The 15,217-nt window shown below is 38.8% G+C and overlaps 2 protein-coding genes across 4 annotated transcripts in view; both read left to right on the forward strand.

Annotated features, from left to right (window-relative positions):
• The window catches only part of nr3c1 (nuclear receptor subfamily 3, group C, member 1 (glucocorticoid receptor)), a 36,034-nt gene extending 24,354 nt beyond the window's left edge, over nt 1-11,680 (forward strand). For 2 of the 3 annotated variants that reach the window (XM_010768985.1, XM_010768986.1), the window contains exons 7-9: nt 5,125-5,255; nt 6,023-6,180; nt 7,828-11,680. In XM_010768985.1, coding sequence (XP_010767287.1) covers nt 5,125-5,255; nt 6,023-6,180; nt 7,828-7,980 — 442 coding nt within the window. In that variant the 3' untranslated portion in view covers nt 7,981-11,680. Of the gene's footprint in view, nt 1-5,124; nt 5,256-6,022; nt 6,181-7,827 lie in introns of those variants that run through there. The other variant, XM_010768987.1, reaches the window with a different exon arrangement.
• Nucleotides 11,681-11,867: 187 nt separating this feature from the next.
• Nucleotides 11,868-14,709, forward strand: fgf1a (fibroblast growth factor 1a). Its single transcript, XM_010768988.1, has 3 exons — nt 11,868-12,604; nt 13,395-13,498; nt 13,696-14,709. Exons 1-3 carry the CDS (start codon nt 12,445-12,447, stop codon nt 13,885-13,887), a joined length of 456 nt encoding a protein of 151 aa, XP_010767290.1. The 5' UTR covers nt 11,868-12,444; the 3' UTR covers nt 13,888-14,709.
• Nucleotides 14,710-15,217: the final 508 nt, after the last annotated feature.

Here is a 15,217-nt window from a genome sequence, read left to right on the forward strand (position 1 = left end):
CCTAAGAAACGACTGTGCGTGGCGACCAAAAGACTTACGACCACACGAAATCCCTCTCTCCAACTTCTCCTCGCCCGTCCTGGAAAAAAACCAAAAATTTTTTTTTTAAAAGAAAACTTCCCGCGGAAACCAAAAACAAAAAGTGGGGCCCCCCGGTCCCCCCCGAAAGAAAGGTCCCCCGGGCTTTTGAATTTTTTTTTTTTTTTAGTTCCCCAGTTCCCCCCCCACAACTTTTTTGCCCTTTAAAAACAAAATTTTTGAAAACCCGTATGAATTCCGCCCATAAAATTTTTTGGGAAAAACGCAAACTAAACTTTCCCCCCCTAAAAACCTTTTTCCTGAGAAAAAAAAACAGAAATTAAACAAAAATAAAAAAATAACCCGATTTTCCTTTTTTTCCCAGCCCTTTCCATTATATTGAAAAAAAAAAAAAAAAAGCCTTTTTTCCTCAAAGAACAACGTGTCCCAAAAAAAAAAAAAATTAAAAAAAAAAACTTTTGGACCCTCTCTCTCTTCTCTCTTCTCTAATTTTCGCTCTTTTTTTTGGATTATTCTGAAAAAAGCTTTTTGCCTTTTTTTTTGGCTGGTTTGGTTTGCGCCCAAAATCGTGGGGGCGTTCTTTATTAACAATGCAAAAAAAGAATTTTTTGCGCTGGGGAATTTTCCCTGAATAAAAAACGAGTCTTTCTGCACAACACGAGTATTTTGATGATCACCAAAAGGCCGCTTGTGTTGATTGGCGCGCGCGCTCGGCTTCCACAAGCTTGCTAGGGAACAAGGTTTCCCCGAGAGCGCTCACTGAAAAAACCGTGTTTTCATTTTTTCTCTTTTAATTTTTCTATTTGGGGGCCCGGAAAGACAATACCTCATGAAACATAGTGAAATCCTCTCGAAAGGGAACAGAAACTCGCACAATGGAATAAGAAATAGCGCTTTGACAGGGTGATCACAAGATTGGTTCTCTGCAGAGGCACAAACGACTCACTCTGTTGACAGTTTAAAATTTTATTGGTTAATTTTATCCTCCAAAAAAAAAAAGTAAGGACACAAGAGACAGTCATAAGTAGATCCCCTCCACAAACGTAAACAAAACCCACAAGCCTACCTATTATTTCCGTCCACTTCAAAAAGGTGTACGTCCATGTTAATTAATACAATATAAAGCGCGAGCCTAAAAACTAAAGTACTTTTTGAGTCTTTGCTCCAGCAAATAAAATTTTGATTTTCTCAACTAGTGTGATTTATATTCTTTGTTGGTTTTTTTTACCTACAATGTGGGTGAAAAATTAATTTGAAAAGAGATTATTTGGGGGGGAGAGAGAGCAAAAGGATCTCCCGTAGTCACAGCTATTTTTATTTTATTTTATTATTTATAATATAAAAATAAGTTTTTAAAAATATAACTTCCAAATAGTGCAAAGCTTTTTCCTTTTTTTGGGGCTTTCGATGGGGTTCCCAAGTTTTCCCGCGCACTCAAGAAAACTAAAAAGATACTATTTTTCAAAAAAAGCGTGCCTTCGCGCCTCCCACAAAGCCAGCTGAGGGCTCCCCGATTCAGTTTTCCTTAAAAAACAATCAAAAAAGTTGGGGTTTTTTTTATTCAGTTTTTTCCCTTTTCCTTCTCAAGAATTGTCAGAGAGAGGTCTTTGGATGGTGCAATCCTGCGCGCCCTGGTTTTGCGAGAGAGAAGCATCCGAGAGAGAAAAGCGCCGTCTTTTTTTTTTTTTGATTAGTGTGTGGAGAGCTACTCGCGAAAAAAGGCAAATCCCCGGCGCAAAATATTAAAAGCCATCTAGCACTATTTCAAGGGCGCTGCAAAAAAAAATTTATGGGCCCCCCCCCTCTTTCCTGTTTGACAATTTTGAATACTCGCGTGTGATTCTATAAACTGGTGCCGGTTTCGATTTTTCCTGAGTCCCTTTTGCTTGATAATATATTTTTAGTCTCAGTTTCTCATCATCTTTGGCTTCATTCTAAGCACAAAAAAATCAAAAAAACAAAGCGTAGAAATAGATAACAAAGACTTAAAACAATACATGATCAAAAGACACATTTATAATTTTACAAAAATCTAACTTCTCATAACTGAAATAAACATAAAAATAGATCCTTGATTTTTGGGTCTCTTTTCAGTCCTTTCATATGTAGCTCTCATGACTATCTTATATATACTAATAAATGATATACACTCTTCGCAATAGAGCCTCGATGCTTGTCTCATATCCCCTGTTATAACGCTACAAACTTGCGTCCAAATCCGCGTATCTATGTCTATTTTAGCTGGGATCTTGAACGGTTTTTGCAGTCTTGGAGCAGTCTGTTTGTTCCTTCTTTTGTCTGGAGTTTGACGTCTATCTCATTTATTATTTTGTAATTTCGTTTGATCTTTGCTATGTTATCAGTATATGCCTCAAAAAAACCCTAAATTGAAAAAAAGACGAATGCTTCTTTTCTTCACACTAATCGCTGTGAAAAGTGTCTGTTTGGACGAAACATTGTCTATCACTTTGTGTTTTTATCTACACTAGATCGGAGAGTTTTGGACTGAGAATACATACTCTGCGGTTCAGATTATATATTTCTGCGCCCTTCGTGTTCAAATGGGATATCATATTTTTTTTTGTCATGAATTTTGCAATTTTAAAACTTTCTCTTAGTCTTCAATATCAACGTGTAATATGACCGGGAAGGAGTTTGTGCGGTGCGAGGCAAAAACCTTTTTTTTGTCTTTCCACGTCATCAATGGGACATGCGAGCTAGTCTCTGCTTCGTGTTCCAAAATGTCTTATTTTTCTACAACTACCTGCATCATCCGAAGAGCCGCGACAAGTGCCTTGTTCATTTCTTGTCGGAAACCGTATATTTCTGCTTTTAAAAAAACATGTTTTACTAAAAATCACACGTCCTCATTACAAAATGTACTTGACTCTGCCTTTTCAGCACTTCTATCCTTTGTTTTTGATTTGTGCTTAGTACTGAAAGCTTTCTGTTTGTATAAGGAAAAACAAGCAAACCTTCCCTCGTTTAACTTGCAGACTACGAATAGGCTGCATTAGGTTTTTCTCAATATGCCTAGGACTTCCTCTTTCAGCGCATTCGCTATAAATTCAATATAATAATTTTGCGCAACACGAGTATCTATAGCGAGGGTAGAGCAAAATCGAACCTCATAAAAAAAACCAAATCTGAAGAAACGAGTAAGAAAATTTACTAGTGTATCACACATAGAATGGTGTTGCACAAGTAAATGCTTAAATATTCTTAATATTTCATATAGTCTGATTTGATTGTTCCCTATTCGCATCAATGTTGGTACATTCTATATTATGTTGATATGGTGGAAGAAAGCGAAACTCCTAATCACCCTCCTCTAGAGTCGGCGGAAGTCCTGGGCGGGTCAACTTAGCAGCTTCTCTCTCTTCGGATTGGTTGGTTGAATATATTTGCGTTTGATATTTTAATCTGTCTCTTCTCTGTTGTTTTTGTCAATAATGGTATAGTAGAAGTACAAACGCATTCCAACCTTGGGTAATACAAAAAGTTGGGTTGTTGAGAGAGCTATTATATTCAAATCTAAGCGAAAAAGAGGCTTAATCGAGGATTTTTTAATATATACATCATCATATTCATACCACCCCGAGGCATATCTCTTGGATAAAACAAGTCATAGTGATACCCTGTGTATCAAAAGCTCATATATTTCTTTAAATTATATTCATCTTATTTTAATTTGGATTTTTTACACCAACATTACTACACCCCTCTTTTTCCATATCTCCGTTTAATTATAATTCAATGTATATAGAAACCTCAGTCTAACCTCTTAATCTCCTATTATAATTTTACCATGACCGAAACACACACTGCTATTGTCATTCTTATTGTATCTTGGTTTTGTTGTGGTATTTTTGACCTTTTTTTTTTTTTATACTTGAAAATACAAAGAAAATAGTGTGACTATCAAGCATGTTTTGTTTCATACTGTACTTTGAGGGTTCTCTATTCAAACTTGTTAGCTCCGTTATATATGTGTGGTGGTTAGACTTTTTTATTACCTCCTCTAGGGGCCGGGGGCAGCCTCCCCGGGAATTTTTTTTTAAACTGTTGAAGTCAAAAGATCATCTGGTGACTTTGAGAGCAACATTAGGAGATCTATGGATACAGTCTCTCACACCCATATGAAAGAACGTAAGCAATTTATTGTTCTTTATGGCATATTTTACAATCACTCCCCTTTCAACTGTATAATGTTTATTAAGACAACTTTTTATTACTGTCATATAGTATTTTATACCGGTTTACTTTACTCCCTTATTTTTTTTATAACTATAATGATCATATAAAGATGTGCCTTAACCTCACTGGTTGTAAAAAAAAGCTTCTTATATTTGTTAGCATAGCTAGCTAACCAGATGCTAATAACAACAAAGTTATTGACTGTATGATCAGTATGACAGATGAACAGATCGCGACTGGGCTTTCAACTAAAGACACAGCCACGCAAAAACTGCGGCATGTGTCCGGCTCCTTATGGGTACTGCAATTTCTGGAAGTGCCGGAGTGGCGTTCTGGTGTTCTCTCTCAGAACTGCACCCCTATCAGACGAGACGGACGAGACATATACCACGTGATGACACGTTAGGCTCGTGATGTGTTCATGGACCCTGACCTTGGCTAGGAAAAACAGGCACTCACTTGTTTCATTCTTTTGCGGTCTAGATTTTTCAATTTTTTTTCTTTTTTGCATGTGTTTATAAATTACCTCGAGGGCCGTACCAAATTGTCTCGCGGGCCGTCTACGGCCCGGGGGCCGGAGGTTCCCCACCCCTGACTTAAACAAAGGACCAAAACCCCTAAGCATACATCTCAAGACTTTTTTTCCGTTTGTCCCCACTTTCACCCACACTTACTTCATCACTGAGAAGACGCTTGCTCATCTGAAATGTGCACTCCCAACCTTCTGGAACAATGATTTCAAATAGGATGCCCAAATAGTTTGGAGCCAGACCTTGAGCGTTTAATCTACAGAGAGCTGCTTCACCTCCCAGATTGAGACCGCACAGCCGTTATACATCAACTGTGACTCGAGGAGCTGTTTAACCGTTTCCCTCTGAATTCCACCAGGGACCGGATGAAGCTGCCTTACATGGCCGACCAGTGCGAGCAGATGCTGAAGATCTCCAGCGAGTTCGTCCGCCTGCAGGTTTCCCACGACGAGTATTTGTGCATGAAGGTGCTGCTGCTGCTCAGCACAGGTACGACTTTTCACCTTCGTGCAGCTTCTTCCACCATCTTTAAGGCTTTTATTCTCATTCGTAAATAGCTACAGTGTAGATACGTACATGAAAACCTTAGGTCACAGGCTCCTCCAACAGTGCAACACAATACAACAGATAAAATAGTTCAAGTAAATACAAATAAAATAGAATAGAAATAGTACAGAATGAACTGTGTTAATTCAATCATTATAAAACGTATTCCTCCAATCTAATACTGTCTCCATAGCTGGAAGACGTTGATGTATGCACAGGACAAACATCAGTCTCTAACGACTCACTGACTGACGTGCAGGTATCGTAAAGAACAACTGAATCTTCTCAGGGCTCGCTCTGATGTACTAAAACACACACCTAATTTCACCACGAGTACATCACTGCTCCTCGTGTTATCTCTAAGGTCATCTAGAGCAGGGAAATTAAAGATGTAAACAAAAACTCAATAATTAAAGAGATTAAAAACCAATTTAATACGATAATTAGCCCCGCCGAAAGTTAACGCAGCCGTCCTGAGGGTGCTTTTGTTCTGGCAGCTGTCAGCGCTCTGCTGCTGAATATCACTGGGAGGAGTGCAGCGTGAAAATGACCCGATGCATTTTAATCAGCTGCCCTTTGCCGCCCTTCACTGCCCCGACGTGATCACTTCAAGTTTGAAGAATGTCCCACTTCCTCTGCAATTTACCGAACATTGTCCTTATCTGTGTCCCAGATGTTGACCTTTCAGTTTCCCCCCCTCTCTCCCGCAGTGCCAAAGGACGGCTTGAAGAGCCAGGCGGTGTTCGACGATATTCGGATGTCGTACATTAAGGAGCTGGGGAAAGCCATCGTGAAGCGCGAGGAGAACTCCAGCCAGAACTGGCAGCGGTTCTACCAGCTCACCAAGCTGCTGGACTCCATGCACGAGGTACAGGGGGCAAAAACACATCAGGAAGCCATGTTATCATGTTTTTAATCACTGAACAGTGATTCACCGTCTGTGCTCGATTCGGTTCTGTTAGTTTGAATCATTTACATGGTTCTAAGTGACCTTGACTTGCAGTATCTGTAAGTCGAGGATCTCTGTGCATGTGCTTTCTGGGAAAGCAGTCCTTCATTTATACACACAGTTTTAATGTTACTCTGATTTATAAAAGGCTTTAGATCAGTGGTTCCCAACCGGGGGCACAGGGACCCCTAGGGGTGCTGGAGGGGGTTGCAGGGGGTACGTAGAAAGATTAGGGATTGCAATATATTTCCACACTTAAAAACATTTTAAAATAAATGTTCATAAGCCTGCTGTCCTGCCCCCAGAACTATCAAAGCTTATGGAAGACAAGTGTCTCATTACAAGCTCTAGTCTTAATCAAAGATGTTGAGCTGCTAGAAGTCTTAATGTTATTATTCTTCACTGACAGTAAGTGTAAATGTAGAGGTTGAAATGTATTTGTATTAAGGTTGATTTATACAAGTGATTGGGACCACTGCTCTAGATCAGGGGTTCCCAAAGTGACCCGAGGGGGGGTCGCGAGATGATTAAAAAACTTTTTTTTTTTTATTAAATATAAAACAATTATTATTTTTAATTATTATTAATATGTTTCCCACATAATTTGCTTCTATTTGTAGGGGCANATCTAAAGTTTTTACAGATGGGATTTTGGATATCTCTTTTTATTAAATCAGAAAATACAAATTTTTGCCATGTTTTTAGGTATAACATGGTATATCATTCAGGCTATGACTGATATATGAACAAACCCTTTTGTAAAAACCTTCAGAATATTGATAGGAATATAACTGGAAGGTTTTTCTCCCGCTGTTCTTTTGCCATTTTGAGATTTAAATAAAATAAATAAAGTGTTTTAGCACACCACGTGACGCATCTGAACGAATCACGTTGACAGAAATTGACACCAGCCAATGAGATTTAGTTTTTTGGTTTAAGACCCCTTTGTACTTTCACGGTTGGTTGCTGATACAAAGGAAATGACCATATTTGGATCCGATGAGATTGTGGAGAGACGGAGCCTTCCAACGATACCTCTGATGACATGGTGCAAACAGTGGTTTGACGCAAATAGACAAACTATAGTAAAATAGACAACTAAATGTGTATTTTGTACATTTTCCTTCCAAATGCCTGAAAGAAAACATGTTATGGAATCAAAATATCAAAATTGACCAGTGCATTAAAAACGATGTTTTTGCCTGCTGTGTCTCGCTTTAATGAGTGAGACACACCGGAGTTGAGGGTCTGTGGGGTTTGTATGTCGATGTATGAGAAACACTGTTATTTGTATTACTATTATTAATAATAACGTGTGCATAGACATTCCCCCCTGTTGACAATTCATGTGGCGGGGGGTCAGTTATTTTGGGGGTCGCGGGCTGAAAGGTGTGGGAACCCCTGCTCTAGATGATGGTTGTATTTGGTAAGCACGATCTATCGAGGGAGAGATCAGATAGATTGGATGCCAATATCAAGATCCCTTTTTTTCTCAATGCCAAATGCTGAATGTGTCTTTGTGTGAATCCTCCAACCCCCTCCCCTCCTCTGTGTGTGTGTCTGCAGATGGTTGGTGGGCTGCTGAGCTTCTGCTTCTACACCTTTGTGAATAAATCCCTGAGCGTGGAGTTCCCGGAGATGCTCGCCGAGATCATCAGCAACCAGCTACCAAAATTCAAGGCCGGGAGCGTCAAACCTCTCCTCTTCCATCAGAGATGATGGAAGAGGAGAGGCCCCGTGACGGACACAATGCCTTAAACCCCCCCCCCCNCCCCCCTCTTCCACATCATCTCCTCACCGATCCCAACCCCCCCACCCCGAAGAGCGACGATGTACGGACCGAGGATCCAAGGCGAGGAGTGAATGATGTCTGTGGGAGGGAGTATGCAACTTTGTGTAGAGTGTAGGAACCAGAGGTGTGTTTAGAGATTATCACAAAGAGATAAAAGGTTACATCCATGTCGTCTCAGGTTTCATCCCGTCAAACAGAACCATAGCGACGATAGATCAAATAAATATCTATGTATAGGTTCTGATAGTATTTTCTACATTTTCAAATTGTAACAGTTTATACAGTTTTCCAGATCGTTGTTACCTGGGAAGGGGCGAAGCTTAATTAACAACATGCTCTTACGTAGGCTCTTAGACTGTGAGCTCCTCTTTAAGTTGTTAGAGGAGTCGGTAACACAATGTTTATCAGTCATGGGGAGAAACTCTGAAAAGCATTGCTTTTATTGATACCTTGGACAAAAGAAACAATCTGTTGGATTGTTGTTAGACGATTCCTCCCACAGGCCGACCTCCTCCAGGTTTACACACGTCTTTACAAAAGGGAAATAATATGTGCCTTTTTGCTTCATATATCATCCTAGCCATGTCCTCTTCCTGCTCAGCCCACCATGGTATACCTTCATCGTATGCTGATTGTACTTTTTATGTTACATGCCGTTTCCTTTTTTATTAAACGGCTGTGTTTATCTTAAGAAGTGGCTGCTTGGCCCACCCTCCGTGTGTAGAAATGATCCTTATCTTTAAGAAATAATATTTGAAGCCTGCTTCCTTCTGCCGCACACTCAACTCCTTAACTGTGTTTTGAGCACTTTGCACCCAGCTTAAGGCTTTAAAAGACTGTGAAGAAAGACTGTTCTGCTGAATCAGTCTTTACTATATAACTTTAGATGGAAGTTATACAACTTTTTCTATAGGAAATAGCCGGCTTTCATATTTATGTTAGCCCCCCCTCGTGCCCCAGAAGTCTAATTATGGAATGTGTTAGATACTTGCGTCTGTCAATCAGAGAAGGGAGGGCGTGTTTTATTGTGTTTGCAAGATTATGTCATTTTTTATTAATCAGCAAACTCATTTCTGTGGTTCTAATGTTGCTTAAACTGGTTGGGAAATAGCCGTCGTTCATTTTTAAACGTCTTTTTATAGTTTTTTTTAAACTGACCGACCTGCAGTCATATTTCTGCCACTGATGATCCTTCTGCGACAGTATATCCACGCTTGCAATGAGCATCTGACTTTGGATATTTCATTATTAAAAGCCTTTGCATTGTTGCTTTGCTATTTTGTGAAAGGAATAGTTTGACATGAGTTGAAAAGCATTAATTTGATTTATTGTAGAGGAGATTAATGCCGTAGATATGTTGCTGGAGTCACCAGTTAGCTTAGCTTAGCATAAAGACTGGAAGTGAATAAACCGCTGGCCTGGCTCGGGCTAAGGAAGATGGTCGGACACTTAACCGCTATCAAAAAAATAAAAGTATTTTAGTTTTTGTATTGATTTACCAAACAACATAATATGTGTATACATGGTTGCGTATTCTTAAACAAACCCACGCTAGCTGTTTCCAGTTGTTATGCTAAGCTAAATAGCTCCTGGCTGTAACGTCATTAAACGGTCAGTCTTACCTGCGATAAAATTTAAAAAGAGCAAATGTTGAACTATTCCTTTAAACTGGCTTGTGTGCCAGGTTGCTTTATGGATCAGGCGTTGGCAGATTCATCCCCCTGTGAACCTCCTTGACCTTTGACCCCTCCTGTTTAAGCCTTCTGCTCTTCTAACGCCCGGTAGGCACCTTGTGTTAATGTCTGTGCGTCCACATGCTTACCCGTCTGTCTGTTAGCCAGTGGAGCCCCCATGTTTGAAAGCACTAAGCCTCAGTCACCTCATAGAGTCGTGTCCCAGTGAAAGTGTAGCGTCACTGACCGGGAGGCTGGCAGGATCGATCCTTTTTATTCTCTGGGAACTTTTTCAGTGCCAAACACCTGTTTTGTCTGTCTTTAAGTGATGCCGGAAGTTGGTCAGTGTTTGCATCGAAAGCAGGAAACGAGTCCCAGTATTGAAGCTTATACTTAAGTTTGAAATGTATGAGCTTCTGTGATTGAGGTCGTCATTGATGAGCGATTACTTTTTGTTTGTGATACAAGGCACTCGGATGTGTTTTGAAATCACACAGAATACCGTAGGTCTGTCATTACCCCTTTCTTTGTGTGTTGTGTAAGTGGGTGGGAGTTTTAACCCATTTTAATCAGATCAGTTTGTCATGTTGTGTGTTTAAAGCACAGAAATAATCCAGGTTTTGACATGAATGTTGGCCCTAAAGGGGATTTATTTGAATTGTAAACAAAATGCTCTTGACAGTTTAAAAGAATTGGACACATAGGTCAATTGAGCGACTACAGAGTGCTCACTTAAGAATGGAAAATGTCAAATAGTTTTTGCTGTTGCTAGATTATCTCAACAACAAACAAGAAAGCAGTCATTATAAATGTTGAACCGCTTCCCATGCTCAGGTTGTTGAAATGATTCTCACGGTGCGTGGTTGTCCATGTTTTATGTCCTGACTTCAAGAACCAAAAAGAGTGTGTCTGCATCCCAAAATGTTTCTGCTTCTGTGATTTAGGGTGTGTGTGTTTATGTTTTTGTCAGGATTGCAAACGTTTTAAGAAGGTGCTGCCACCATCTCTTTCATACTTCGCCTCAGAAACATATACTAGTTATTTTTCTTTCAGATGTTTATTCAAAACCATGTTCATTAACTGCATAGTGATTACTCATGGGTTACTTTCACATTCAGTGAATCCAAAACTGCTGCTGCTCATTTTAACAGGATTATATATAATATGTATATCGCACACTTGCCTCATAGCTCAAATGTATTCTTATTTACTTTTTAGTACATTGTTGAGGAGGACAACTGAATATGCAATAGAAATGACAGCTCATCTGTCATGATCACATTACAAAATATGGTCACTTCCTCTTTTTTTCCCAGTATAAGCTATTTGCATACAGGAGATTTACATTTAACAATATCTCTGCAGGTCAGATTTTCAGGAAATAATACACTTTGTCAATAATAAGTCTACACGGACTGAACACAAAGCCTATTTTTTGTTTGACTACAAGGTGACCAAAGCAAACACAGACAAATTCAACACGTGTCGGTTTAAACTATGTAGCTACTAGAAAACAAATGTAAAGTTCGTTGTTTGTTTTTTTTAAACACATCTTTTTACTCTTACGTGACAGCTTTGGTCAAATTGTGTAATACTGTGAATAGGATAGGATTCAGTCTTTTCACACAAACTGTTTGTGAAAGTAATCAACCAGCGTGAATCTAAAAAAAGAAATTTGCACTACCCAAATATTGTTTGAAAATCTATTTTGTATAAAGCATATGCAGACATTTCTGAAATATCAAGGGCCGAACATGTTTCACTGGTATATGCTTTCTCTAAAAATAAACTTTGTTCTGCTTAAAAATTTGAATTTGTACATATAATCCATTGTAAAGAACGTGGTGTATTTGTCTCCAAATAATAGTTTTTCTATACCAACCCCTCTGTATTATTTCTCCTGTAGTGTGTCTCCTGTTGATCTTGTCCTCCATTGATTAAAGGTCAAACTGTACGTCTGTGTGTGGTGCTTCTCTATACAAGCCTATACATCCACTTGTCATACTTCTGTTGCTACAGTACGCACTTGTTCATCAAATAAAAATACACTTTTGACAACTGGTTCATAATCGTTTGAATTGACAAACCTAAATGTATACTGTCGCTGGGTCACACGATATTTAAGCTGTTCAAGATTTCAAATAAACTGCACATTTTTTCATTTGTTAAAAATATTCCTATAAAATAAAATCTGGAATAAAATCCAATAAACCCTTACTTTTCCATTTAACAATGCTGCATTGCCTTTGAGTCGTTAAGTCACATGATATGTAGGCCAACAGCTGACTTTTAACAGGTGTTCTACTTGTCCACTGTAGTAATACAATGCTGCATTTGCTATCACCAGGTCGCACGACGTGGTGAAAACCAAGACTTTGGGACTAATACAAAAGATAATGTAGGCCATTGTTTAAAGTTGGATGCATTTGTATGTAATAATGCTCAGGAAAGAGTTCCCTTTGGTACAATAATGTACATGTTACCCAATTAAGTATCTATTAAAGAAAGTAACATAACTAAACTTTCAGTGCCAGCGATCACACTAAATCATCACGGTTGTATGGGGACCGGACTCGGGCACGCGCACCCCGCTGCCTCTACGCTCGCTCACGTGCATGTAAACACCTGACCGCTGCAGGGGAGCGAGCCCGCTGATTCTTCTCACAGAAACACAAACTTCTGCAGATCCTCCCTGTTGATTCCTCAGCTGTGTTAGCTATGAGCGGGATGGCGGAGGAGGACATGTTTGTATCGGAGGAAGAGCAGGCGGTGGACTGCAGGCGGCTAACCCGGCTGTACTGCATGAATGGCGGACATCACTTGCAGATCCTCCCCGAGGGGAATGTGCAGGGCCAGAGGGAGGACGGGGACGCGCATAGTAAGACTGCAGCGCACTGTACATGCAGGGCAGGGCTGCACCATGATGCATGTACTTCCTTTAAGTGCATATAATAAAGTCCTTTAAGGAGAAAATGTGAAAGAAATGTCACACTTCAAAGGGCTACCTACTGCCCCGTAATGGTTTGAAGAAGCAACATCCCAGTAGCTTGTATGGAAGCCCATTTCCGCCAATGTAATAAAAAATAACATGCAAGTCATTATAATCAAAAACCTTCCCACATATGGATGAGGCTTTTAGACTTTATTCAGTTTTTGCAACTTGTGCTTTTTAAATCTTCATTGTTTCTATGTGCCTATATGTGACCTCAAAATCAGTAAAAACGTAAAAACCGAGCCATTAAAACCTTTTTCTGGCACCAATCCTTCCCCTACCCCTTACTCATTATATTTAACTCCTACTTGTTAAACATAATTATATGTATTTTTTACAGTACCATTGTGTGATATTACATTTCTACCCATCTCTATTATATTTTTCATATACCTTATATGTGTATTACATTTATGCTATACCTTATGGAAATGTTAACATCTTATAGCAATATCTTCTCTATCTATCTCGTGATAATGTATTTGTTTATATTGCAATATGTATCAAAATCTGTGGGTCCATATTTTGCTCTTTTTTGTTTTTAAATGTAATTTTGATGAAGTGTCCATGAGTCGGTGCCATTTTGTGACCCTTGTTTTTTGAGGCGTGTTCATGGAGTTCAGCTGTTGCCATATTATAGTTTTTCTTTTTCTTTTTTAACTTGTTCTCCTTTCAGTTGTTTTGAAGCTCAAAGCTGTGGACAGAGGTGTGGTGGTCATCCAAGGAACAGAAGCCGGGAGATATTTGGCCATGAGCGACGAGGGCAGATTGTACAGCTCAGTGAGTATCTGCAATAAACCTGATGATGTCATGATAACATATTAAGGCAAATTATGCATACTTAGATGCTTCTTCCAAGCTATCTTTTGTAAATGATAAATTTGTCCTTGGTCTGTGCATTTTTAAACATTCAATCTCAAGCCCAACTATTTAGATCCCAGTGAATACTGTCAGCTGTTTTTGTGTTTATCTCTCAGCCCACAGTCACTGATGAGTGTTATTTCCTGGAGAAGTTGGAGGAGAACCACTACAACACATACATGCCTCAGAAATATCAGGACAGGAAATGGTATGTCGGGCTGAAAAAGAACGGCAAACCTAAACTGGGTTCAAGAACTCACATCGGCCAGAAGGCCATCTTCTTTCTGCCCCGGCAGCTGTGTGACTGAGCGAAGACACTCAACACACACTGCAACTCAGCCTGAACCAATGTGAAGCGGCACCAGAGGAGGCTTTAGTTCATCAACATCCACCATTTGAGTTCACTAACAGCGCCAGACCTGAAGGAGTGGTGTGGGAATGGTTGATGAGAACAACTAAGAAGTCAAGCTCAAAAGGAGACGAAGCTGCAACGTCTTTTAATGTTAATGTTATGCAATACTAACCAGCTAAAGCTAAAAGACTGCATGTTGTCATATTTTTTCCACTTAAAAAAGTTCATTTTTAGTTGGCAGCAGGGCAAAGAGCAAACAGTAATAATCAACCAGTATGAAATCACTGATTAAAGCTGAATGTGTGGTTCTCAAAGTGAGCAGCATTTGAAAATGTTAAATGGGATGGGAAAAACACTAAGCAATAATATTCCATATGCATTGCAATACTCGTAAATGATGTCCCGCCACACACTACATTTTATATAATATAGTAATATTATATAAAATTAATTAAATATATATATATATATATGTTTTATTATTATAAATGTCAAATGTTCTCATTAACTATTGCACTTACTTTAAAGGAACATTATTGTAACCCATTGATTGGGAATGTTGTTAGATTTTTGGAAGTCATGCTATGAATGTATTTTTTTTAAACTATCTGCTTACTGTCTGGGAACATATTCTCAATCTTCAGATATCTATATCTATTTATCAGTGTCTTATTATGCACATGTACATCATGTCTTGTGATTGAACTGTTTTATAAATAAACTACTAACAATGTGCTTTGCTTCCTCACTAATTTACATGTTTCTGCATCAACCCTTTGGGATTAGAAAAGGAAAACTATCAATTGAAAAGGTGTCACAAAGAAATATGAAACACTTGTTTTCACCAATGACCTGAATAAAAGTAGGTGACAGTGTTAGGAGTTATTTTATTAATCAAATAAGTATGCAAACATAACTAATAACCTACCATAGCCAATAACAAATAAATGTAACATATTTTATTTTTGTTGTTCATTTATAACTTATTTTACCTAGTTAACATTTATTTATCCATATTTTTTAATCTCTCCAGTGTTAAAGGATATTTTTGGTTTACTGTCTATAGTATACATTGGAATGATTTCAAACCTGTTTTTATTTATCCTAATAATTATAAAGGTGTGCCNTGGAAATATTTGTTTACATAAATTGTGATAAAACCGTTTGAGACCCACTGAGATAGAAGTGAACTGTCTAAACCCTCAGTCCTTTCCCTCACTGAGCCTCTCAGGGCAAATGGAAAATGTAACCGGGGTGAAAAGGGTGTTATCTTTAGTTAATTATGA

Source organism: Notothenia coriiceps, unplaced genomic scaffold (genome assembly GCF_000735185.1).
Source record: "Notothenia coriiceps isolate Sejong01 unplaced genomic scaffold, NC01 NC01_scaffold00006163, whole genome shotgun sequence".
In the NCBI taxonomy this organism is placed as follows: domain Eukaryota; kingdom Metazoa; phylum Chordata; class Actinopteri; order Perciformes; family Nototheniidae; genus Notothenia; species Notothenia coriiceps.